Raw genomic sequence first — 25,470 nt, forward strand, 5'->3', positions numbered from 1 at the left:
CTCACAATTTCCTGAGAATATCATGCAGAATGATTGTTCGGAGTTCATAGCAACTCCACCAATACTTCTGCTGCCGGTAAGTTAGCAAAAGAACGAGTCATGAAATGAAGCAAGCACAAGGAAGAACAGAATCATAGCTAACGGTCTCACTAGCCCTCTTGTCAATAAGGCCTTATGACTGTTTTCCAAGTCCAGTGCGTGACGGAGTCACGTGGTCCGGTGAATGTATCAGCCCAGCGCTCCAGTATAGCATCAAGAAGGACTTCACCGGCGCACGCACACAGTGAGAGCGCTGCCTACAGCCATGCGGGTCTATCTCAGCGTCGCCGACTAAGCGACGACATCATAGGTACTCATAGTGTCTCATCTGGTAACACGATGGCTCTTCATCCAACTTCACATCCTCACCTTCCTTCATCCCACCGACTTTCCCCAGTATCTTTGTATCTCTATCCCTATCTCTGAAACCCTGTTCCTGCGCATGAGCAACCCAACATGAGCCGTCGACCCAGCACCGTCCGCAACATGGAATGTCTCCACTGGTACCCGGACAATTACAAAGTGGCCTATCACAACCAGCTGAACATAGCCCAGCTGCACCAGCTCCTGGCGGACGAGGACCAGCACGTCTTCTTCGTCTACGGCTGCCTCAAGCTGCCCACTGTGCTGCGCGCCTACTGCGACCAGCCGGACAGTCTCCAGTTCGCCCGTCGGATGCAGCCGGCCCGCGCGGTGGGGTACCGACTGTACGAGCGGACCCCCAACGGCGAGCCGATCATGGTGTTCACCGGACAGGATGACGACATCGTCGAGGGCATGGTGGTGTTTGCGATTGACCACGAGGACGCGGTCGCCATGGTGCGCGGTGAGAACAGCGGGATGGACGCCTGTCTGATCGAGATCGAGGCGGTCATCATCGAAGAAGGCTCCGGCGTGGCCGACCGCTGGGTCGAGGTGACCTACGCTCTGATCGTGTCCGCCTTGGTCTGGACCGGCAGCTTGGAGGGGATGCACTGGAAGGGGGTCACCGACTGGCCCGTCGACATGTTCCTGCGCTCGTCGTATTACGACAGTTTCGTAAGTTGGCCGTTGATTCCCTGTGGTGCGATTCTTGCTGATCTCGGTGGGCTACAGAGACGTCCCGGCGAGCTTGTCTCGGAGGAGACCATCGACCCGCTGTTCCGCCTTTAGACTCAAACTCCGGGCTTTCGTGTGCCGCTATCAGGTGCAACTTCATTGATGCGTGCATGACTCCTGGTCTGAGACGGAGTCTTTCCGAGAGAACTTCCGCATCTTTTAGTTAACATTTCTATCTCCGGTCTGCGACCCATCTCTTATCCCAGTGTGACTTTGCATGGCGTTTGATACTCATTTACGATACGATGACGACTTGATGCGCACTCACGATGTGATGACACTTCCGATGATGATAACGACATTGGCACGACCTGACGACTGCTGATTCTTAGCGACACATGATTCTTATCACAGGACACGACATGACGGGCATTCAGGAGTTTTCAAGGTTGCTTGCACTTTTTTTCCTTTGTCTCATGATCTATCCGCTTTCGAGGCCACAAGAACCGAGCATCTAGCTCTAGCTGGAAATTGGATTTGGTATTTGGTGTGTTAGCTTGGATCCTGTATTTAGGCATCTAGCATGACCAACTCAATGAATACGCATATCCATGACTTCTATGGTCTAATCCGTAGCAAAGCGAGAAGAGAACGTGTAAGACTCTACCCCGACCATCTAGACTCAGATTACTTAGTAGCAGTACCCCCCCACGAATCCCAAACCTCCCACGCGCCCGCCATAAAACTCACCAACCCGGTCAACTGCTCCGGGAACCCAATCCCCTTCTCGAAGCACCAATGCAAGCACAACGGCGCCCAACACACATTGTTCACGAGACTCTTCCGCCACGCGCGGATCTCCTTTGCATGTGCATGTGCATCTGCATCCGCTGCCCCTCCCCCCTCATCGAGTCCCTCCTTCTGCTTCTCCCGCCGCAACCGAAGCCTCCGCTCCCGCGCCAGCACAAAGAACTGCAAGAAGATATGCCCGAACCACGCGCGCGTGCTCCACAGATCCCACTGCACGATGCCGCCCCACCGGTCGATGAAGCGGCGGCTCAGGATGCCCTTCGCGGCGAGGTAGCTTCCGTTCTCGAGGATTTGGTAGATGATATTGACCAAAACCTGGAGGAGGGTCAGGATGTAGAGTGTTCGGTCTTTGGGCGGGGAGCGCAGGGTTGCGGTGCCCCAGGTCCAGAGGGGGAGGAGGCCGAGGAGGCGCAGGGTGTATCGGGTTTCGGACATGAGGGCGGAGAGGGCTAGTAATGGGGGTTTCGGGTTGGGGGTTGTGGGAGAGGGTGGTGGTGGTAGAGGGGAGCCAAGTTTGGAGGGCGAGGGTTGGGCGAGATGGCGCTGCTGGCGGCGGAGTCGGGCGAGGAGGCTTAGGCGGGTTTGGAGGGCGAGCCAGGGCGCTGAGGCGAGGAGATGGTGCAGCGCGTGCGAGAGGTAGCCTGTTACGGCGAGGACGCGTTCGGTGCCGGCTGCTGTGGTGGTGAGTCTGTGGTCGTTAGTAGACTGTACGGTTGGGGAGTGGTGGTGGTGGTGGTGGTGGTGGTGGAGCGTGGCTTGTGTTCTGGGGAGGAGGGACGTACTTGTCCAGTCGCTCGATGGTGGTATCGGTTGCTCGAAGGGCTGCCAGCAGCTGACGACGAGCATGGAGGAGAGAGGAAGCTGAGTGTGGTGTTGGTTTGGGCTGTGGTGGTGGTGAGGATCCCCGCGTTGGATCTGAGGTCGGCGATTTCCCCTCATCTTGTGGTGGTGATGATGATGATGATGGTGCGCGCTCATTCGGAGCTGGCTCAGTTCTAACGTCGGGGTCTGCCATAGTGTCTGCTGTATCCTGCGTCACTCATTGCAAGCAGACACCACGAAACTCGGACGGGCGGATTGGGACTATATAGACCAGGCGGTCATCTGCATCTGATCAGCCGTCGGTGCTTGGCGCGCGTGCCGAGGTTCGGAATTGGCTCGGAATGGGAAGGTCGATGGAGTTGAACCGCGGGTCATTTTGTGATGGAGGTTGATGAGATTAGATAACTATCCTGCCTGCCCCATTCAGTTACTACACTCGGATGGACCTTACCAGATAGTGGTTTAGTTCGCTAATTGATACACTACTGTTGACCTTTCCTTTACTTCAATATCTTATTACTATCACCATGTAGCTCTGGCGACAACACCTGCGGGTCATTTCATTCAATTCTCACTAAATTTTCCGTAGATCTCCAAGTACTCTTACAGCACAACATGTGAAATGTTACCCGACCACACCTCCCCCCCCCCCACTTCAACACCGAGCTCAACGTCCCAGCAACAGCATGACAAACCAATTCAGCGACCACGGCACAGTAGTGGAGACAGTTTCCCTGTAGCTCACCTCACCTCATGGAGAAGTCACTTCAGGCACTCTTCACCCATCACGGTATCAAGATTGGGTCCACAAAATCCGACTCATGCGAGCCAACTGAGTCCTCCGAGTCACTATTTCCCTGGTAGCAATCGTCCCCCTTGTCAACATGCTCCAGTTTCCCCTTGCCCTTACCCTTATCCTCATTTGCCTCTTCCTGAGCTTTCTCCTCCTCGCTGACTTCCTCCTCACTCATCTCGTCCTCACTCGTCTCTCCCCCAATCGTGGCCCCCTCCTCCCCCTCAACTCCCTCCACCCAATCCCCCACCTCCTGAACCACAGGCATAACATCCTCCCAGACATGAAGCCCCGAATTAATGCAGCGCTCCCGCTCCACCATCTGCCCAAACCGGAACAGCTCGCGCTCCTCTCTGACCTCATCGGGGTCCGCAGCCATGAGGTACCCGGGGGCCATGGGGAAGGGACAGGGGCCGCGCGGGCCGCGCGGGCAGAGCAGGGGCTGCACGTTCCTGTAACGCTGCCACAAGAACCGCCCATATCGCTTCGCACGGAGTCTCGTACGCATTTCCATCCCGATATTTCGCCAGGCGGAGGAAGCTTCAGCGGAATAATCCACGGGTGAGGGCGTCAGGCTGCGTCCGAGGGGTTCGAGGATGGTCTGCAATCTGGCGCGCGCGCGCTGCAGTCGGTTGGCCGGGGGTGGGTAGAATTCTCTGTTCGCGGGGTGGGAGGAGGGCGCGTGGACTTGGCTGGTAGTGGCTGTGACTGGATATGAGGGGGGGCCGGTGGTGGATGAGGAGAGGGCGTGGTTGGGGGTGGATGGTGGCGGGGGTAGATTGTGGGTGGAATGTGATGGATTGTTGTTTCCGGCCAACGGGTAAGTGGGGAGAATGGATGTAGTTCGGTTGTCGGGGTCCTTTGTGGATGAAGAGGTGTACGTACTAGTAGCTTGGGAAGCTGACCTGGACGCATCACCGGTCGATGTCGACATGTATGACGGGAGATCCACGGTCGACCGGGACGCAGGGCTTGTCACTCTCGAGGCAGAAGAGGAGCCCTGAGAGGTTGATCCGGTGGCTGCGGTTGTGAGGTAAGACGATAAGCGTGCGACGCCACGATAGCTCGTCACGGCATGTTGTGCGGATTGCGACTCGCCTCCATAGTATCGGGGCACCGGGGGAGGAGCGGGGGATGGGTTGGGTCGCTGTCCTAGGTTGGAGACAAACACAGCGTTCACGACCACTCGCTCGCTCAAGTTGTAGGCATCCGGGATCGGGAATTCGGGTCTACATACTGCGTTGATGCTTGCCCATGCCCGTTCCATGTGTGCAGGTACGCAACGATGGCAGGCCCGCCACTTGCAGGGTGGGATAGGCCGCAGTGGGGGAGCGGAAGTGTCAGAGTTTCCAACCTGGGTGGGAAGAGTGCTTTGAGGAGTGGAGTCTGACCTGCGACGGGCATTGTACTGAATATCCTCGATATGCTTCACTCGCCCGGCCTCATCGTTGTCATGATCGCCATGTCCCGGTCCCTGCTGCACGCCCGCCGCCTGGGTAGTGGATGAAGCACTGTTAGCATCCGAGCTACAGCTCTTCTGCACATCTTCAATCATCTGAACATGAGGCCCATCGTCATCGGAATCGGTGTTCTGCTCCTCCTCCGCCCTGTGCATCTGAAAGAAGACGGGGACTCCAGACAAACGCAGGTTGTAAGCGACTCTCTCCTCGTACGCCCGACGGAAGACAGTTAGCTTCTGCTCGAGGAGCTGTTCCTTCTGCGCATCGGTGTACTTCCCAGCCTTGATGGCGGCGACCATCCATGGACTCTGCACCTCACCGTCTCTGGTACCATTGGGGTCCCCGAAGCCGGGCTCGTCCACGGCACACTGATAGAGCCAGCCGAGCGCCGGTCTGCGCCCGCAACGGTCACACACTTCGTGCGGATCCACGAGGGGCACCCGCTCCATTCGGCCATGCTTGCACGAGCGTAGCCCCCACGGACGATCGTCTTCCACGGCCCGGTTCACCGGCCCATAGAATATCGGGTCCCGGTGCCGGTCGACACGCGCGAGGAGGACTCGGGCGATCGCTCTTCGATCGACGCCGTTGGCGCGACTGTGGCTGCCCGCGGTGGATGGGAGTTCGGCTCTCGCGGTGCTGTGGGTTGCGGGGCTGGGCGAAGGAACTGAGTCTCGTTCGAACAACGGCTTTGCTGTTCCTCTGATAGAGCTGGATGTTTCGTCAGTCTGGATGTGGCCGCTTGTTGTAGGCGGTAGAAGTTTGGTGTGGACGGGACAGTACCTTGACGACAAAGAACGAGGACAACCTGTGACACGCTCTGCAAAGTGCAAGCTTGTCTCGAAGTCACGGCCAGTCCATGGTCGCTGAGTTTGGAGAGGGTCGGTCTCTTCAAGCTCGGACGGCTCAGCGGCGGAGACATGGGTGTGCTCTGCGGCTTGTTGTTCGGGGCTATGCTCGATGACTCTCTCAGCGCTACCCACGCGGTTGGACTCAACAGATTCAACTTCTTCTACCGAGACATGGAGCTCAGACTCTTGATCATGTCGAGTATCTGCGGGATGAGATGGATTATGGCCAGATAGTGCTGCCGGGATCTCTGGAGAGGTGTCCATGTTGGCCGAGGAGTCCGGCTTTTCATTGGACTTGCTCGCAGAAAGGTTTTCCATTTCTGTTGTGCGAAAACGTGATAGAAGGCCTTACAGGATGGAGGAGACGTGTAAACCGCCTCTATCAGACTGGATAGCCAACTGGAGTATATCTATTCCGTGATATGGGAACGCTAGATAGCAAAGAACAAGAAGCACGGGTGTATGAACACGGAGGGGAGACAGGAAGCAGAGAACAGGATTCAACAAAATCGCCAGCTAGAACACGCTCGTGTTCACCAGTGAACGCAACGTTGCGTCCGGGCAGGTGGGAATCGTCGGGGGCGACCATTTGTTTTGTTGGGATGGGCCTAATGTCGCCCTGGCTGACCTGAGCGCAAAGGAGAGAGTGCAAGCACCCAGAGAAGCGCAGCCTGAGAAGGAGTTTACATAGTTGCAGAAAGCCCTAGTTCTCCGATGGACGAAACACAGTACTACAGTGGTAGACTGCACTTGACCAATGCACTGGCTATCGATTTTAAAATACAAAGAAGATGTACTGAATTCTTCTCTAGAAAACCTTTGGCATTGGACTTAGTTACATTTACCTATATGTCTGTTAGCAAATGAGCCTGAGTTTCTTGCACGACGGGTTCGAGGGGTTGACGTACAGATATAGTATCTAGGAGCAAGACAGCTCTGCCGGTGGTAGTTATCACCTCCAGTCAACATCCGAACTGCTGTACTTACCCGAAATAGGCTGGGTTTTCCGAGCTCATCCTGCTGTTACTGCACCTGAGAGGTCTGACGAAGACCGTGCAAGATTCAAGATGCTTCTCCAGCCATTTTTCTGGCTGCAACGAAGCTGAAGATGAACAGAACATCTTCATTGCATATGTTGAGTAGATACAGAACGGCAGTTAGTGTTGTGGTTGAGTAACCACGGGAGTTACTGAGTCGGAGGTGACCGAAGGACAGCGGCGGAATCCCTACCGAGCTGAGCTGATCTTAGTTAACTTACCGTACTGTACCTTACCTACTCAAACAGGTATAAAGTTGACGCGAGGTCCATCTGCCGACCTCGTGGCCGGTTTGACCTTCCCAGTTCCCACTGAGACTCTCTCTCCTCTTCCGATTTCGCCCTCTCCTCGCCTCGCCTCGCCCTCGCCCTCGTCCTCTTCTAGCTTGAAGCTGACTTGTTTTTAATTGTTGTCTTTTCGCTGCTTTCCCTTAAGAATTCGGGTTTTCTTCTACCTCCACTACTTCATTTTCCCCGCGGGTGTTTCCACTGTGACCGTACAAGCAATTGACAGGCGTGTGCTGGTTCCAATCGATTGGAGTTGTAACCTCGGTAAGCACTGATGATTACCAGCCCTTGAACCATCCATCGGCTTCCAGCCTCCTCGTCTTTCCCTCTTCCTCCTCCTCCTCCTCCTCCTCCATCTCCACTTCAGCCGATAAACAAACCCACCCCTGGTCCGACCCTCTCTTGCGCGCGGGACGCCCATCCGACCATTTGCCTGCCGATTTCCCCCCCCCCCTCCCCCCAAGTCTGTCCCCCAACATACCCACTCACTCACCACACCTTATTCCATCCGCAACCCTCCGTTGCTTCTACTATCCATTGCAACCCTGAATGGTTTTCTTTTACTTACAGCTCCTGCGATCATTCTAGACTGTCTTCCCTACTATCTCTCCGCAATTGCCGTCACCGTCGTTATCTCGGATCTCCGATCGTTCATCTACCCACACCATCTAGATCGCGCGCTTAATCTCCTTCCCTCCATCCATCAACAGCAGCCATGTCCGCCAAATTCCAAGATGAGGCCGTCACCTCCCTGCGGAAAGACACAAAAGAATTGGTGCACAAAGTCGGCGAGCGACTGACTGGCGGGGGTTATCTCAACGTACGTTGGTCTCGGGCGTTGATACTGACAGCTTTGGCTAACTGGCTCCCTCTCGGCCGACTCTAGCTCTACCTCCGCCAACTGCAGCAAAACCCCCTGCGCACCAAGATGTTGACGTCCGGCGTGCTCTCCGGTCTGCAGGAGATCCTGGCGTCGTGGATTGCGCACGACGTCAGCAAGAACGGCCACTACCTCAGCCCGCGCGTGCCCAAGATGGTGCTGTACGGCATGTTCATCAGCGCCCCGCTGGGCCACTTCCTGATCGGCATCCTCCAGAAGGTGTTCGCTGGCCGGACGAGCCTGAAGGCTAAGGTGCTGCAGATCCTGGCCAGCAACTTGCTCGTAAGTGTCGCACGCGCTGCATGAGGGGTGTTCCACTCGCTGACTCGACCCACAGGTCTCCCCCGTCCAAAACGCCGTGTACCTGACCAGCATGGCGGTCATTGCCGGCGCGCGCACCATCCACCAGGTCCGCGCCACCGTGCGGGCGGGCTTCATGCCCGTCATGAAGGTCAGCTGGGTGACCTCGCCCATCGCGCTGGCCTTTGCGCAGAAGTTCCTGCCGGAGCACACCTGGGTGCCGTTCTTCAACATCGTCGGGTTCGTCATTGGAACCTACGTCAACACCCACACGAAGAAGAAGCGCCTCGAAGCGCTCCGGAAGGTGAGTCTCCTGTCGGGACGTGGTTGGAACAGTGCTAACCGCAAAGCAGCGTTACGACCAGCGTCGTGGGCCCGGCAGCGAGTACGACAAGGGCGACTACCGGTAAACACTGTACATATGAGATTCCAACCCCCATGACCATCGCTGGTCGATTGAGGGCAATGCGGCCAATATACCCATGACGACTGAGCCTAGCCAACGACCATCTCCCTTTCCACCTATGCCATCTATCTATACCACCCAGTCTATGCCCCCGCCCCGAATGACGTTTAATCTGTGATATGTCCCGCTCATGGCCCTGGCGTGGCGACGAGTGTCTATCCTGCTGTGATGAGCCATATTTACGTAGTATATCGCCATTTGAACGCAAATGAAACGCCATACCTTAAGCTTGTCCTCTAGCCCTGTACAGCTGGATTAGTATCCCTTATAGCCGTAATCACCCCGATCAACCACCCCCACCCTACAAAACTCCACATTAAGACGATAAGAAGTCCATTCATCTCACCATGCATATCTACCACAACCCCCCGAACCCCCCTTGTTCCCTGCCTACTACAACACCCCGCCGACAAAACTACTCAACCTCCATCTCCCCCCCGCCAGCCTTCCGCCTCTCGCGCACAAACTCCACAAACTCATCAATCAACCCCGGCCACGCCCCATCCACACTCCACCACCCCATCGCCGCATCCTCGCCCGTCTTGCGCATAAACACCTCGATCTGCTCCCACAGATCCTTGTTGACGGGCCGCCGGCCGCGCCCCTCGAGAAACTCCAGCCACCAGTCCAGCCACGGCGTGGCCGCTGACCGCCACGCCACGCCGCCGTGATCCGCCGTGAAGAACAGCCGCCACTGCTCCGCCGCGATGTCGAACTGCAAGTTCCGCTGCCCTTGCATCCGGCACAGCGGGAACGTGTACCGGTACACCCGCCGGAAGAGGTCCGGTTGGATCGGCAGCCGCGCGCGGAGCTCGGCGGCGTGCGCGGTCATTTTCGGGAGGGTGTCGGCTCTTTTTTTTTTTCCCTCGTTAGTAATGTCTTTCTTTTTATGGGTGGGGGGCAAAGGGGACGGTGGACTGGAGACTGGGGACTGGCGACTGGGGAACGGGGGAACGGGGAAAAGGGACTGGGAAAGGAACAGGGAAGGGGAAAGGGATAGGGACCGTACCCAATCGCGCGCCAACCGGTCAGAAACCCCTCGCGCGTGAATTCGCCCATCGTCGGGGATTTGACGAGCTCCGCGATGGCCAGGCACGTGACTTCGTCGAGTTGCACGGAGATGTCGCCTAGGTACCGCATTACGCCTTCGATGCCGATGGCGTCCGGGGAGTCTTCGGGCGAGTCTGGTGGAGTTAGTTTTGGGGGTGGACCGGTGGAGGGCTTTTGGGGCTGAAGGGGGGGGGCGTTACCTCGGTAGCTGTCGAAGATTTTGTTGATTGCGCTTGTGCTGGCTCCCGCGCCGGAGGGGCTTTGGAAGTATCTGTGTTTTCGGGGGTTAGTTTGATGGGTGGTCTGTAAGAAGGTTGGAGAGGTTTGGAGAGGTTTGGAGAGGGTTTCATGTGGTGCTAGGCCGGTGGTTGTTCTCCAGTGTATCATATTGGGCCTGTAGCTTGGTCACACGGCAGAAGTCGATGGGCGATGTCCACAGCAACGATGTCCACCCATGCTTGACTTGCTTTGAGTCTGTTCGCTTCTTCAGTGAAGAGCAAGCACCCGAGGCTAAGCTTTCTATCTGGCGAGGTAGACTGCTCTGGACCAGATCGTATGGCCGGCTGGCTGATGCCTTGCGCTTAACTACTGAACGACTCATGGCGAGCTGCCAAGCTACCGCCATCATGACCACTGAGTTCCACGAGCTGGTCCGCCTGAGTAGAGTCGAGAGAAAGACCGATGTACCGCAAGCCATACTGACTCTGAGAACACCAAAAGAAAAGTACCGCGGCCTAGCACCCATGAAGCCACAACCAGGCACGATGGACCCAGATCATCAATGATAATGCTGCACAAAACATCCCAGAAGCGAGAGGAAGATCGTCTCCCACAAGAAAAAGGCAGGCACCTACGTATTGATAGCTTCTTCAAGATCCCATCGTGCCGCTTTCAAGAACTATACTCATCCCAAAGCACGGGTTAGCCACACATCCCACGCACGTGATGCCCACCTTTCAGGGATCGGGGGAACCATAATCAGAGACATCGGTCGAAATTACCTTGGCAGCCGCTGTGTCCTTCGCTTGCGTGAAGTTGATAAATTGTGCTATTTGCTGCTTCTGCAGACTCGAGTAGGGCGGCATAATGATGGTGATGATGGTGGTGTCTGGTGGGGGTGGCTTGCCGGATCGAAGGTTGATGGCGGGGGAAACTCTGCGTGCGCGCGCGGAAAGCTCAGATGATTAGGATGGAGGCCATGCACGTCTGGGATTGTGTGATGGGTGTAGCAAGGTCACAGATGTCGGGGCGAGTGGACAAACATCAACTTTGCGATGGCGAACACTTCCAGCTGAGTATTGCAGTTCTTGATTTGTTCTGTTCTCGATGGGGGAGAGAGAGCGGCCGAATTGAGCGGTGGTTTCCGCTGCGCTGCCCGTGCACGTGCCCCGCATCGGATGCTGCTGGTTCGGATATCGGATCTCTCGCAGTGAAGGGGTTGATCAGGGCAGCAGCCATCGCCACTATAGTCTAGTCATTCACTTCATTCCCTATAGTTCACATAACCAATTGTGAGCACGACAGACTTATACATACAATCCGGTACATGCACTTTCTACACATCTGATATGGAGAACTACTTCAGCCAAAGCTGCAATAGTGGAATGCAGCACTACTCCAATTCTGAAGACCGGGATGATAGGCAGGATCAGATGATGCCAACAATATTACCTCATGCGTCAGACATAGTACAAGGCTAGACATCAGGATAAAGACTTTTCTAGACAAAACAACCATAAAAGGAAAACGACTCCAAAACTCCTGCGAGAATCCCAAGGTATCTATGAAAATAACCCCATGATCGATTCCGCGTATGCAACACTTTTCTCTAGGTCGTGAAAAGAGTATCTTCCTGTGCAACGGGTCAGCAGTCGGCCCGTCTCTCCCGCGGGAACGCAAGCTCACCTCTCTCAGATACTCTCCGCAATCTGCCTGACGGAAGACGACAATCGCCGTGGGCTCGAGTTTCCGTGCCTCGGCGGTGGACCGAGCCGTGACTCCGAATCCCTACATCAATGGATCAGCAACCATTGCGACCAGAGCTGGACGGGTGACGAAAGCATCCTTACCAAGGGTGTGTCGTTCTGGTCGAGCACAACCACTCCAGCATGCTCCGGGCAGTCATCGGACCATCTTCCGACGTGCGCCTTGACAACGTTTCCCTGGCAGAGGAATCAGCATGAGCTCGTAATAAAACCTGTCCAGCGGCACATCTGCGCGGCAACGCCACGAGAACTTACTCCGTACAAGAACGGGGCGACACCGTTCGGCTTGATCCAGACCTTGAACCGCGCGTGGGGGGAGATCACGTCCAGCGCAGTGATGTGGAGCTACACAAAGTCAGTCATTCGGCACCACACGGCCCACCCTTGCACCCGGTATGCCCTTACTCTCATCTTTCCGGTCTTGGTCAGCTTGCCAATCGCAGTGCCCATCGACAGCAAGCAATCGCGAGGAATGGAGGTCGCCAGGTTGGCCAGGGACAGCGGGACGTAGTAGATGCGGCTGCCGATCATGCGGAACACATAGCGGTCGTTGTCTTCGGAGCCGGCCGTGATCAGATTCGAGATGGACCGTCCACAGTAGGCACTGAGCTTCTCAAAGAGCGTCTTCGTCTCCTCTAGAGTCGCGGAGTCAGCGATTCGGTGCTCGAATGGTCTGCAACAATTGCGCTCGCTGCAGCAGAAGATTCCCCAGGCAAGACTAACCTTCAGTGAGTTGACGCATGATGAAATGTGATCGAAGTACGACACTGCGTACTCAAAGAACCAAAAATAGATACGGGACGAATTCCAAACGAAAATGTGCTTGGGGAGAGGTTATCAAAAAAAGAGCAATCTTGAAGTCAAAAAAGCTCCGCGGAAACAAAAATTCTAGGCGGTGGAACCCGACGGGGAAGGCGGTGGGAGGGACGGTACCTTTTTCACTGCCCATGTCTTGGCACCAGGAAGAGGGAAAAAAAGTTTCGGACAGTCCAATCCCGCAAAAAGATTCCCCCCCCCCCAAGGGAAAACACCAGTCACCGACATCAAAATGGCTCCTGGACGCACCACGAAACGCAGACGGGTGAGTCCCCCCGGCGACGACGAAAATGCCTCCTCGCGACCTTCTGGCGCCCCTATTGGCGACTTCTACAGCCATGCCGCTGAATGGGACCTCGAACAAGACTATGAGCGCCGACCCCGCAAATCCAGCAAGAAGGACAAGGAGCGCACCCGATTGCCCATCAAGACGGCGGAGGGCTTCCAGACCATGGAGGAGCCTGAGATCGAAGCGGAGGAGTCCGACAGCTTTCTCGGGACAGACGACGATGAGGACGAGGGGATGGACGATACGGGCGCGGACGAGGACGAGGACGACGAGGAGGAAGTGAAGGAAGAAGCGCCCAAGATCCCTCTGAAGGTGCAGATCATCCAGGCGAAGGAAGAGATCGCCAGGCTGGCTACGTTAATCAACGAAGATCCGGAGGAGCACATCCCATTGTTCAAGACGATGGCCGAGATGGTGGACCCCAGCAAGCACGTTGCTATCCAGAAGCTCGCCCTCGCCTCGCAAGCCGCAGTATACAAGGATGTCATCCCCGGGTACCGCATCCGCCCGCTCACCGACCAAGACATGACCGGCAAGATCTCCAAGGAAGTGCGCAAACTCCGCAGCTACGAGCAGTCCCTCCTCTCCAACTACAAGCATTACATCGGAAAGCTGGTCGAGATCACCAAGCCGCAAAAACGAGACGCCGCCCCCGTCGATGCGGGCCTGAAGACGATCGCGATCAACTGCGCGTGCAACCTGCTGCTTTCCGTCCCGCACTTCAACTTCCGCACCGAGTTGCTGAAGATCCTCATCAATCGGCTGGCCCGGAGACAGGTCGACGCGGATTTCGTCAAGTGCCGTGAAACTTTGGAGGATGTTTTCCAAAAGGACGAGGATGGCGTGGTGTCGCTGGAGGCCGTTCGCCTGCTCTCCAAGCTGATGAAGGCGAAGGAGTTCCGCGTCCACGAAAGTGTGCTGGACACGTTCCTCAGCCTGCGGCTGCTGTCGGAATTCGCGCACAAGGCCTCCCGGGACCGGATCGAGCGCGAGCCCGAAGAGGACAACTTCGGAGGCAAGAAGCCCAAGCAGAAACGGGAGTTCCGCACCAAGAAGGAGCGCAAGGTGCAGAAGGAGCGAAAGGCGGTCGAGAAGGACATGAAGGAGGCGGACGCGCTGGTGTCGCATGAGGAGCGCGACAAGAACCAAGCCGAGACCCTCAAGCTGGTCTTTGGCGTCTACTTCCGCATCTTGAAGCTCCGCATCCCCACCCTCATGGGCCCCGTCCTCGAGGGTCTGGCCAAATACGCCCACCTGATCAACCAGGACTTCTTCGGTGATCTGCTGGAGGCGCTGAAGGAGCTGATCGCGCACGCCGATCGCGACGAGGAAGAGAACCACGCCGAGGAGGCCGAGGACGAGGACCACAGTAACGCGCAGACCAGCACGCGGGACGCACACCGCGAAGCCTTGCTGTGCACGGTCACGGCGTTCGCGCTGCTGGAAGGGCAGGACGCCAGCAAAGCGGCGGCCAACCTGCACCTGGACCTGAGCTACTTCGTCCGGCACCTGTACCGCTCGCTGTACACGCTCTCCATCAACCCGGACGTGGAATACAACCCGGACAAGTCGCTGCGGCTGCCGGACCCAGACTCCCACGCGGCACGCCAAAGCGCCCCGCGCTCCCGCAAGAAGGTCAACTTCCAGACGCCGACCGTCCTGCTCCTCCGCTGCCTCCACTCCACGCTCATCTCGCGGGCGCACGGCAACCCGCCGCCCGTGCGCCTGGGCGGGTTCGCCAAGCGGCTGATGACCTCCTCGCTGCAGCTGCCGGAGAAGTCGGCGATCGCGACGCTCGCGCTCATGAACCAGGTGGCGCGGCACAACGCGCGCCGCATCGCCTCGCTCTGGCACAGCGAGGAGCGCCGCGGGGACGGCGTGTTCAACCCGTTCGCCGCGGACATCGAGACCACCAACGTGTTCGCGGGCACGGTGTGGGAGGGCGAGCTGCTGCGCAACCACTACTGTCCCCAGATCCGGGATGCGGCGTTGGACATCGAGAAGATGATTGTGACCAGGAATTGATTGTCTGTTGCGTATCTGTTTTCTCTCAGCGAGTGTGTAAAAATACCTTTTGATAATTCAACGGTGGATGCCAGTTGTAAGGTGTGTACTACTCCCTAAAAGGAAGGTCACCGTCTGTACGTAATGTCCATACTACTTTTGAGGCAGTAAAGTCATTTTCATTTCAGCGAAGCTATAACAATAGCTTGCATCATCCCGGTTTACATGCCATGAAACAGCAGAAGAAAAACCCGTGCATCCTCCCGAACCCCAACCCAACCCAACCATGACTTTTCCCGAACGCCTGGCAATTTCCCAATTCATCCCATCCCATCATTCATATCTCATTTTCGTCTCATCGTTCATCCAAGCAACCCATAAGATATACAACCCATAAGAAATACAACCCTCAAGAAAATACACTCCATAAGAAATACAAACCCAAGCCCACAAAAGAAAAACAAAAAGAAACCAACGGGTTTTCAATTTTCAATTTTTTTCTATTTTCTTTTGTTTGAACCTGCCACCTCCCTCAGTCAGCGAAACCGCCACGCAAGTCAAGCAAAGACCAAACCTACCCGATCAAACCACCTCATCCTCCTCCGGCACGTAGATGGAGGCATCCCGGTGCCGGGAGCCGCGCGTATACTGCACGGCCGGCGCGTCCGGCGCGGCGGGCAGCTTATCGTGGTACGCCTTGAGGTAGGGAGGCAGATCGGCGGGCAGCGGCAACGAGTCCACGCGCGGCGGGGGCGGCGGGGCGACGATCCGGGCGTAGGGGTCGTGATCGAACATCCCCGGGTAGTAGTCCGGGATGACGTCCGACTTGATGTCCGGGTCGACGAAGCCGCGGAAGGTCAGCGCGATGTCCTGGCGTTCGCGGTCGTGCCAGTCCGGGCGCGGGGGCACGTCCTGCGCGATCTCCATGCGCGTGAAGCCACCGGTGGGGGTGGGGATGTTCGTGATGTAGGTTGTGTCGCGCGCTTTGGTGGATTTGGGGTGGTGGTGTGCGTGGTGGTGGTGGTTCCGGGGGTGCGTGGGGTAGTAGGGGTAGGGGTGGTAGGGGTGGTCGGGCTGGGCTTGCGGGCGCGGGCTGTAGCCTCCTCCTCCTTCTCCTGCTGCTGCTGCTGCTGCTGCTGCTTTGCGTTCGACTCGACGGTGTTGATGTTTGTGACGATGGTCTGGACGGTGGCTGTGGGGCGGGGGAGGTGCGATGGTCTAGCCGCGGTCGTGGTAGTGGGAGTGCTGATGGCGGGTTGGACGCTGGCGCTGGGCGACGATACAGTTGCTTGTTCGTTCGTGCTCTTGATGCTCGAGCCGGCTGACGCGGTCGCCTGCTTGTTCGAGGCAGTATTGGCACTCTTGGTGCTCAGATTCGAGATGCTCTTCTTCGACAGACTCGGCATGCTCTTCTTCGACAAGCTCGAGACCACGCTCTTCTTCGACAGGGTCGACGTACTCTTCCTCGACATGAACCCCTTCACATCCTCCCGGTACTCAAAATCCAGCACCTTGGCCGCCTTGCCCAGATTCTGCTTCTGGCGGGGGTCGGGCCTGGACCGGCGCTCGGGCCCGTTCATGAAGCGGTGGTACTTCTTGGTCGCCCACTGGGAGCCGTAGTGGCGCGCGATCGGACTGTTCTCGTCGACCTCCTCGTGGCCGTACAGATCCAGATCCAGAATGTAGTGGTGGTTGCTGGGTATGCTGGGCTTGGAGGCGATCAGCTTCGCGGTCTCGGTCTTTATGACTTCCTCCCAGGGTGTAGACGGGCCGGTGGCCTCGATGGCGCGGATGAAATGGCGGTCCAACGCGGTGCGCATGTCCTCGGGAACCTGTCGGGGATCGCTGTATGGGGCTTCTGGAGACGGTTTGGCAGGAGGCTCCTTCGCGGCTGCAGGTTCGGTTTTGGTCTGGCCACCGGGGGTGTGAGGAGTGCGTGGGCGCTTTTCGTCCCCGTTCTGGCGGTGATGAGGATGCTGGACCTCTGTGCCAGTCTGGCTGGACGGATTGACATTCCTCAGATTGAGGGGATGGGGCTTGTGCTTCTGAGGTTTGTGTTCCAGCTCATAGCGAGGCTTGAGCTGAGCTTTTGTCTTTAACTCAGGAAGGGGTTCGATTGGCGCCGCTGCCTCCGCTTTCGCTTGGGTCTTGCTGGGCTTGCGCGGACGCACGTAGCCCCATACCTCTTTGAGGTCGGGGACCCTCATCGTCGCAGCTATCGCAGGGTCCAAGTTGGGGTAGTCGGCGAAGTTCACGGATTTCTTGGACCGAGTGCTCGGGGTCGACTGAGCGGTGTTGCTGGAGGGTGAGGCTTCTTGCTGAGTGGGTGAGGGGAGCTCAGGTTGATCTTTGTTAGGTGTCGATACCTCACACTCTGCAACACGGTTTCCAGAAGTGAGTGTTTGAGGATGACTGGTGGTAGACTGAACGGTGGTTGTGGGATATGTAGTGGTGGTAGGCTGAAGGGGGGTGGTGGAGGGTGAGTTTGTATCCTGGCCAGGTGAGGGAATATCAAACTGATATTTGTTCGATGTCCACACCTCGCCCGGCTTAACACGGCTCTCAGAAGTGGATTTTTCAGGACGGGTAGTAGTGGTAGAATGAAGAGGGGTGGTAAAGGGTAAGGTTGCGTCGTGGGCCGGTGAGGGAATATCAGGTTGATATCTCTTAGATGTCAACACCTCACACGGGCTAACACGGTTCTCAGACGCAGATTCCTTCGCACGCGCAATAGTGCCAGACTGCACAGTGGTGTTAGAAAGTGAAATGTTGTCGTGGGCAAGTGAGTGCAACGCAGCCTGCTCTGTATCAGGTGTCGACACCACAGCCTGCTCAACACGGCCCTCAGCAGCGCATTCACTGTTCTTCCTAGAGACAGGCGGGTCCGCTGCGGAATCCGGCGGAATTTCACTCCCACCCTGCGGCGGAACTTTCTCAGCTGCTGGGGTGGTGGGGTTTGTTGTCGCCGTGGGACTCGTCGTCGTCGTCGATGTCAACGTTGTCTGTCTGCTGCTGCTGCTGCTGAGATTGGCACGCTCCAGGTTATCCAACACGTTGGTGAGCTTCAACTCCAGCATGCCCTTCCCGCTCAGCCGTGCTCGCTGCCGCACGGAGCCTCGCTTCTGCGAACTAACAAAACTGCTTCTGACATCCTCCGGGCCCTGCAGCACTGCAGTACGAGACTCTTCCTGGATTGGGTGATGGGGACCGGCGGCCTTGAGACTCTGGATCCCCTGGGCGAGCTTGGACACCTCTTCCCGCACCAGAGCCGTCAGTCTACCTTCCATGCTCTGCACATCCTGCCGGACAGCCGCCACCTGGGACCGGATATCCTTCATCATGCGCTGGGTCTGGTTCAGCGTCTCCTCCTGGGCGATGGTCTTGGCGTTGATCAGCCGCGCGATGTCCGACATCTCGTCGACCTGCTTCGTGATCCGGTCCAGGTGCCAGTTCTTGCTGTCCTCGAACGACTTGCTCAGCCGGCTGGCCGTCTTGTCCACATGGTAGTGCAGCTCCGTGATGTGCGTCGTCAGCTTGCACTCCAGCGACGCCGTGTTCTGGTACTGGGGGTCCGGCGGCGCAGGCGCATTACCCCCGCGGCTGGTGGTCTGTATCTTGCTGCCATCGGGGACAGGTCCTCCTCCTCCATGGGGGTTATAGCTCGTCTGGATGGGGTACGGGTTCGGGTTCGGGTTCGACTTCGCGGCGGGGACGACCTCCGGCGCGCGCATCGAGGGGTCCTCCACAAGTGTCGCGTACGGATTCAGCACGCTGTATCGGGTTGGAGCCCGGCGACACTCCTTCTCCTCAGGATCAGTAAACCCTGGCGGTGGGAGTTGGATGTCTCGAAGATCCAAGTTGAACACCGACGATGCGGGACGCGAGGCGTAGATGGACGGCGAGTACGTCTGTCCCGGGTTCAGGATCGTTGGGAACTGATAGCCCTGCAACTCTTTGAGGATCGATGCGTCGTATGTCGGGTTTCTGGCACGGGGCTGCTGCGCATGATCTTTTTTCGTTGCTGACGACTCGATGTTACCGCGGGTGCTGGGCACGCCCTCGGATCCGTCGACCACAAGCGGTTTGTATTCAGACTTTGGGCATGGAGGTTGGGGGGCTGTCGATCCAGTACTGTCGCTGCAGTCGTTGACGGAGACGCTCTTTGAGCTGTCGATTGCGAGTGGCTTGTCCTCGGGCTTGTTGTCCTCGGACCGCTGGGGCTTGGTGCTCTCCGCCTTGTCGGCGTGGCGTTGTGAGATTTCTTTCGGTCCATCAGGGACGAGTGGTGTGTTTTGGATGGACTTGATGGGCTCAGTTTTCTTGACGGTAGATGTTGGTCCCCTGATGGTGGACGTCGACGAGTTGGAAGAGTGAGCGGACCCAGCTCTCGATCGACCGATGACAAGTGGTGTATATGTATACCCCGTCGACTTCCCGGGTCCCTGCTCATCAGTACCGAGCAAGCCAGACTGGTGAGCGGACACATCCGTCACCCTATCGATGACGAGCGGCTTATACTGCGCAACATTGCCGGTCTTGTGCTGCAGTCTCGGCGGCATCTGCACGCGGGGCTGCTCGCTCGCCTCGTCAACCACAAGCGGGGCCTCACACTGCTTATCACCACCAACAACAGTGTCCTGCGCAGGATCACCCACCGCCGTGCTGCTGCTATCCTCCTTACACTCCCCAGCCGACTGCGGCAGCGCCTCGGTGGAGTCATCTTCCGGGGGCGGGCCGACCCAGGTGCAGGGCTTATGGTTCTTGGGGTATTTAGGGGGCCGCCAGACGGTGGCCTCCGGATACTTGGGGTTGACGGGGATGGGCTGCTTGGGGGGCTCCGAGACGAAGATGCCGTGCTTCTTCAGCAGACCCTTTTGGATGTCCTTGCGCCAGCCCGGGTCGACCGCGTCCAGGTAGTCCTCGGCGCGGATCCAGAGCGAGGTGTCGACGGGGGGCTTGTGGCCGAGCAGGGGCAGGTCCTTGAACGAGAGCTTCGACCGCAGGGCCTGCAGGAAGGTCGGCTTCTCGTCCGGCTCCCAGTAGCTGTGCTCGGGGCCGGGGTCTCCCCTGGGGACATCCTTGGGCCGCTTGTCCTTCTTGAACCGGCGGATGGGGTCGGTGAACGATCGTTTTGTCGGCTTGGGGGTGATGATTATTTCGGGCGCGGTGAAGGAGCGTTTCGTCTTGGGCGTGGCTCCCTCGGGTTGCGTGAAGGACCGCTTCGCCTGGGGTCGCGCTGCTACCTCCGTATACGTCTGTTTCACCTGGGGGATGCTCGGCTCGTCATCATCGTCATCATCATATGCAACGCTATACACCGAAGTCGCGGGCGTCTCATCCGAGATGCCGACCCGGTTTCTGCTCCGCATGAGAGCGGCATCTATCTCAGCATAGCCACTACTTCTCACGAAGCTACCAGGTTTCCTCGACGACCCCAGAGACGAGCGCTTTGTGGAGGTGGTGGTGGTGGAAGTGGTTTCTATACGGTTGGTCGGCTGTCAGTTTGTGCATTGTGCAGCAACAAATGAACGAACGAACGTACCTTTGGAGAACCGCGTCTCGGGTCTTTGAGTTTTGTTCTCTTTCTGCAGTTGCTGCTGCACCTGCTGCAGGCGTTCTTGTTCACGGGCTGCTTTGATCGCCCACGCATTGCCGTCTAGAGGCGCCATGGACGGCGATCGCTGTGCTGGAGGCACAGATGGGCAAGGTCTAAAGGGCTGTTAGTCACTCATCGGCCAGTCCTCTTACTGTGGTGTTTGATGAAACAGACAAGACGGATGATGAACTTACGTGGGTTCGCACAAGGACGCGTCTTTATCACAACAGGGTAACAACGTTCGATTTTGCTACCTGGTTCACGCAACAGTATCCTGATGTTATGTTCTGCAGTTGACAGAGAGGACTGCTTCCCAGAGCCTAGGGACGACGATCGATCATGTTAGCATCAAGTCTTACTGTTGGGTCTGGCTGGGACAGGCTCGCGAGATAAAATATAAGAAGTGAGGATCACAAACCTTCCTCTGCCGCATCAAGCAGAAGTTGAGCCTGGAAGCGATGGATGAGTATGTGGAGGATAACTGTCTATCGCGAGAAACACCACAGTCAGTTCGTCTGTGTACGAAGGGCCTTCCGATATCGAAACACCACACAGGGAGTCAGTGTTTGGAACACCCCTCGATATTAAGATCGATACTCTTCAGTACAGGTTTGGTTCTCTCATCTTCATCTCACAAAGAACAAGTGATAGAAAGAACGACGATAACTTACCTTTCATATAGAGGAAGTGAGGTTGGATGAGGATGTGGATGTGGATGTGGATAGGATCAAGGATGCGGATAGGATCAAGGATGTGGATAGGATCAAGGATGTGGATGGTTGTTCAGGATAAGAAGTTGTTTAAACAAGAACCAGAAGAAAAGAAGACTTTTGATGGATGAAATAGAAAAAGAGGGGAGGGCGAGAAGGAGATCAAAAGCCGTGAGAGTCAAGACTGACTGAGTGAATGGATAACACAGAGTGGAGAGGAAGCCAGATGTCGCGTGTGTGGTTGACCAGGGCTGTTGTGAATAGCTTCGCCAGGATTCGACTTTACTTTCTCTACGGAGGACCCTATAACCTTGTTCCTGGGGGCGGATGATCGCGTCTTTGGGTGGCGTTTACAGCTTCATTTCTCTACATTATGGCATTAACCGGGCAGTGTAGGATATCAGGGCTTGTTGATACTGGAGCAAGCCGGTTGACACGTTCATAAACATACTTTCTTGTCTCTCTAAGGGGATAAAGAGTAGAAGTAAGAGTATCGATGATGAAGAGAAATAGAATGCAGTCTCAGATTTAGAGGACATTCAGCATAAGCTTTAAAACGCTTGCTGCAAGATCAAAGAAAACAGTCCTCTAAGAATTGCTTCGGATTCTCAGTTGAAACCTGTTATTAGGGAAAGTCAGGTTCATCGGCCTTAGTGTTATATACAGCACTATACACTTAACTACCAGTTTAACCCAGATAGCATCACACCGTGAGATCAAAATACTATAGAATGTCGAATGCTAGAACCACGGCACTGTCAGAATCTCCAGGCACACAGCATGGCTGAAGAAACTGGGCCCTTTTGTGCAGAGGAGCTGAATATAAGGGAACGCTCTATACTACCATCCTCAGTACCTCAGATTGTCCACGCACCAACCAGATTTGCCATATTGCAGATTGCAGATTCCGAAGAACCAATGCGTGACCAATCACTACCCACAGTTCCATTATTCTCCCCAGAAGACGAAGATAGAGAAAGAGTCGCCATCTATCCCCAGCAGATGCAGCAAGTCGAGCTGGTATCCTCGTTCTATCCTGAAGAAATAGCACTATGGTCTTCGACATGTGGTACTGGGTGCATTCCCGCGAGAATTCGAGAGAAACATCTGACATAGGCCACCAAAGGAAAAGAATATCCCAGGTAGTAGAGAGCAGAAACAGCTAACACCCCCCACATACTAGTTCCGAGGACAGTGGATACAGCACACTACATAATCTGGGCGATGCGTCTGCCTTCCTGAGTAGATCAATTCTGCCCTTCATATACTAACCCGCCTGGAACTCAAAGCTTGATAATCTCAAACTAGAGGCTTCTGGATGGAAGGCTATCAAATGACAAGACACTCATGAGGACTTTACAAACAAGCTATCCATCTTGCAGTACAAACAACTAACATAAACAAACTTGCACCTCCAACTACAATCCCTATTCACACGGAAGGGGATGGTTGAGAAGAGCGAGAAATCGAAGCCTAGCTTCGAATCCTGATATCACCAACCCAAGTGAGAGGAACCGTTTGACCTTCCAGATTAAACTGCACATTAGAGAAGCAAGCACTACTCAGAAAAAAGGAATGGAGAGAAAAGGGAAAGGCTACTACGCTCCTTCTCCACAAAATCCCAAAGGAGATCTAGAACTTACCGCAACATACCACCACCAGCACGAACACGGCCGACCAAACGACGAGATCATTTCTCATCCTCTCTATCTTGAACACCATGAGCAACGAGACGAGCCCTGCTATAAAGATTTCAATCCTTGGGTTCCAAGAATCCGACTCAATTAGATAGAACAAACCTCGACAACCATACAATACCCTCCCCGTCCCTATCAATGTGCCAGCTAGCTTACTTGACAGATCCGATGCTGATAGTGCCACACTTGCTGCTGCTATTACGACACCCATCCCCCCCTAAAAGTCACCTCTGACCACACTCCCTCCACCAAAACCTCAAACTCGAAAATCCAGCCCAGCCCAGCCCAGCCCAGCAACCACCAACCGAGCAAAAGATCAGAGCAAAAACAAGACTTCCCCAGAAGAAACTCCCCCCAAGAACCATCGAGCCGAATGATGTCGTTCAAGGTTGTCTCCTCGGCTTCCTTCTTGCTAGAGGGACGGAAAGGGTTCCCGTCGCTGCTACGGGATGGGATTCCCTACGAACAGTACGCTACAATAGGTATTATGCGCATTTGAGCCGGGATGGGCCAGATAACTAGATCCTTAAGAGCGCCAGATGGAGAGGAGATGAGGTTTGGAGATATGCATATTCTGCTGGGACATTTGCATCCATTCGTGCGGACGGAAGTACGAGGGTGATTAGGAACCCTAATCGTCGGCTACAAGTCATACGGAAAGACCTTTCTACTACTCGACACTGGTTGTGCAGAACCATCATGATGGGGTTTGATCATGCCCGTTCTCCGACTACTATGGTTGGATTCTTACTCCCATCTCAGTGTAAATCAATGTATCATTCTATGATATTAAGAGACACCAAGACAAACAAGTCATTGAACCAGTAATCTCATTATCATCAATCATAGGACATCATTATATGCTATGGGGTAAACAATAATCTGCGTCGGAACTGTGCACAAACTGCAAATCATAAACGGTATGCGAAAAGCCACTGCAACTGCACTGCCACGGAATCGACAGTCTCGCATTGCCATCACCATTAAACACTTCAAAAACACTCGAACAATAGCAGAGTAAAATAACACTAGAATAAACATACTCGTCCTAGAAAACCATCGAAGATATCAAATACAGGGGAATCGATTCGAGTGATAGAAATGAGCGGCGCAGGTTCGCATCAAGAAATTCGAACAACTCAGCGGGTATATGCGTGCCAAACAAATGCGAGCAAGGGGGCAGCAAAAACGGTCATCAAGAACAGACTCCTGATTCACATTAGCGTTGGCAATAAACAAACGTAAGCAGCAAAACTCTGGACAAATCTCCACTCTTCCCAAGGAAAGGGCTTCATTGAAATCAGCATCCCCAGGAGACACATCTATTGGTTGTTCCCTCCGCGACGGCGGAAGGGAGAAAAGATTGCTCCAAAGAAATTGGTAAACACAGCGCGTAAGATAGTCTTCAACCAGCTGTCATGCTTCTTATGATTCAGAGAAACAGCGGTGACTGACCGATTTTGACTCTGTGAGCGAGGGTTCTCATCGCCCTTGGTGGCCACGGCCTTGTCGGCAGCGTTCGATGACGATTCGGCGGTGGGCTCGCGGGTCGATTTGGCGGCGTCGTCACCGGCGTGCGCTGCATCAGGGTCAGTTCCGAGCTGCTTACTCGTCGCCAGAGAGCTCTTACCCTCAGTGGGCCAGGTTCCAGGCACAACGTTGACGGCCTTGTCCTTGTTCTCGGGCTGGGGTTCCTGTGATTTGGTCTCAGCAGGTGAAGCAGCCTCAGGCTCCTTGTGAGAAACCGAAGCGGCTCCAACGGCGGCAGCAGTTCCGGCAGCAACGGCGGCGGCAGCGCCGGCGGCAATGATCTCGGGTGTCAGAAGACTGTCCTTGGGGGACTCTTGCTCCGTAGCCGCCTCAGCAACAGGTTCAGAAGCGACGGAATCCTCAGGCACGATTTCTCTGCTGACTTCCTCCGACTGCAAAGAAGCCGGCTCGGCAGGAGTATCGTCCTTGACGGCGCTAGCAGCGTCGGTGACTTCCTCTTGGGCAGCCGTCTGCGTGTTGATGACACCATTGATGGGGGCTTGCACCTCCTTGCCTTCAATCTCGGCGAAAGACACACGCTCAGAAATTTGCTCCTCCTCCTGCACTTGGGGTTCCTCAGCCGCCTCGACCGGAGTAGGCTCGGGAGCAGATGCAGGTGCAACAGTCTCAGGGGTTGGCTCAGCGGCAACAGGCTCCTCGACACTTTCCGTCACGCGGGCAACATCTTTCTTGACGACTGCAGGAATGAAGTCTTCCGCGGCGGGAGCTTCAACTTCCTTTTCGGCGACCTCGGGGACAGATTCCTCAACAGACTCGTGGACGGGCACAGCGATAGGCTCCTCGACAGCTGCTGCAGGTGTCGGCTCAACCTCGTTGATGGTCTTCTCGATCGGGGTCTCCTCAACAACCGGTGCTTCCTTAGGCTCGTCAGCAACAACTACTGCAGCCACCTCGGAAAGTGTCTCCTCAATGGGAGTTTCTTCGACAACAGGAGCCTCCTTAGGTTCTTCCTGAGACTTCTCGGTTGTGACTTCTGGAGCAGCGCTCTC

General features: G+C 55.8%; 9 protein-coding genes across 9 annotated transcripts; 3 read left to right on the forward strand and 6 right to left on the reverse strand.

Moving 5' to 3' along the window:
• Positions 1–31: 31 nt before the first annotated feature.
• Positions 32–1,586, forward strand: BO86DRAFT_20891 (gamma-glutamylcyclotransferase family protein). Its single transcript, XM_025666816.1, has 3 exons — positions 32–76; positions 154–1,077; positions 1,135–1,586. The coding sequence occupies exons 2-3, from the start codon at positions 496–498 to the stop codon at positions 1,189–1,191; spliced, it is 639 nt and encodes a 212-aa protein (XP_025522164.1). The 5' UTR covers positions 32–76; positions 154–495; the 3' UTR covers positions 1,192–1,586.
• Positions 1,526–3,039, reverse strand: BO86DRAFT_451777 (uncharacterized protein). The gene is made up of 2 exons (XM_025676883.1): positions 2,670–3,039; positions 1,526–2,575 (listed from the first exon to the last, which is right to left on the reverse strand). The coding sequence occupies exons 1-2, from the start codon at positions 2,900–2,902 to the stop codon at positions 1,765–1,767; spliced, it is 1,044 nt and encodes a 347-aa protein (XP_025522165.1). The 5' UTR covers positions 2,903–3,039; the 3' UTR covers positions 1,526–1,764.
• Positions 3,040–3,363: 324 nt separating this feature from the next.
• BO86DRAFT_424992 (uncharacterized protein) lies at positions 3,364–6,480 on the reverse strand. Its single transcript, XM_025675475.1, has one exon. The coding sequence runs from the start codon at positions 6,129–6,131 to the stop codon at positions 3,495–3,497; it is 2,637 nt and encodes an 878-aa protein (XP_025522166.1). The 5' UTR covers positions 6,132–6,480; the 3' UTR covers positions 3,364–3,494.
• A 926-nt stretch (positions 6,481–7,406) lies between these two features.
• Positions 7,407–9,012, forward strand: BO86DRAFT_20942 (Mpv17/PMP22 family protein). The gene is made up of 5 exons (XM_025666824.1): positions 7,407–7,600; positions 7,726–7,957; positions 8,024–8,299; positions 8,355–8,621; positions 8,671–9,012. The coding sequence occupies exons 2-5, from the start codon at positions 7,853–7,855 to the stop codon at positions 8,725–8,727; spliced, it is 705 nt and encodes a 234-aa protein (XP_025522167.1). The 5' UTR covers positions 7,407–7,600; positions 7,726–7,852; the 3' UTR covers positions 8,728–9,012.
• Positions 9,013–9,176: 164 nt separating this feature from the next.
• Positions 9,177–11,150, reverse strand: BO86DRAFT_373192 (DCN1 family protein). The gene is made up of 5 exons (XM_025670372.1): positions 10,835–11,150; positions 10,688–10,731; positions 10,034–10,104; positions 9,793–9,967; positions 9,177–9,634 (listed from the first exon to the last, which is right to left on the reverse strand). The coding sequence occupies exons 1-5, from the start codon at positions 10,916–10,918 to the stop codon at positions 9,199–9,201; spliced, it is 810 nt and encodes a 269-aa protein (XP_025522168.1). The 5' UTR covers positions 10,919–11,150; the 3' UTR covers positions 9,177–9,198.
• Positions 11,151–11,448: 298 nt separating this feature from the next.
• Positions 11,449–12,661, reverse strand: BO86DRAFT_393572 (ribosome biosynthesis protein NIP7). The gene is made up of 6 exons (XM_025673047.1): positions 12,542–12,661; positions 12,224–12,453; positions 12,074–12,163; positions 11,903–11,995; positions 11,739–11,840; positions 11,449–11,685 (listed from the first exon to the last, which is right to left on the reverse strand). The coding sequence occupies exons 1-6, from the start codon at positions 12,558–12,560 to the stop codon at positions 11,662–11,664; spliced, it is 558 nt and encodes a 185-aa protein (XP_025522169.1). The 5' UTR covers positions 12,561–12,661; the 3' UTR covers positions 11,449–11,661.
• A 157-nt stretch (positions 12,662–12,818) lies between these two features.
• Positions 12,819–15,022, forward strand: BO86DRAFT_393573 (nuclear export protein Noc3). The gene has a single exon (XM_025673048.1). The coding sequence runs from the start codon at positions 12,867–12,869 to the stop codon at positions 14,946–14,948; it is 2,082 nt and encodes a 693-aa protein (XP_025522170.1). The 5' UTR covers positions 12,819–12,866; the 3' UTR covers positions 14,949–15,022.
• A 549-nt stretch (positions 15,023–15,571) lies between these two features.
• On the reverse strand, positions 15,572–17,332 carry BO86DRAFT_21007 (uncharacterized protein). The gene has a single exon (XM_025666829.1). The coding sequence runs from the start codon at positions 17,132–17,134 to the stop codon at positions 15,785–15,787; it is 1,350 nt and encodes a 449-aa protein (XP_025522171.1). The 5' UTR covers positions 17,135–17,332; the 3' UTR covers positions 15,572–15,784.
• A 6,780-nt stretch (positions 17,333–24,112) lies between these two features.
• On the reverse strand, positions 24,113–25,470 carry BO86DRAFT_21024 (uncharacterized protein; the record flags this gene model as incomplete). Its single annotated transcript, XM_025666833.1, has 1 exon — positions 24,113–25,470. A coding segment is annotated over one exon (1,218 nt), but the record flags the coding sequence as incomplete, so codon positions are not given.

This window comes from Aspergillus japonicus (assembly GCF_003184785.1).
Source record: "Aspergillus japonicus CBS 114.51 unplaced genomic scaffold BO86scaffold_108, whole genome shotgun sequence".
In the NCBI taxonomy this organism is placed as follows: Eukaryota; Fungi; Ascomycota; class Eurotiomycetes; order Eurotiales; family Aspergillaceae; genus Aspergillus; species Aspergillus japonicus.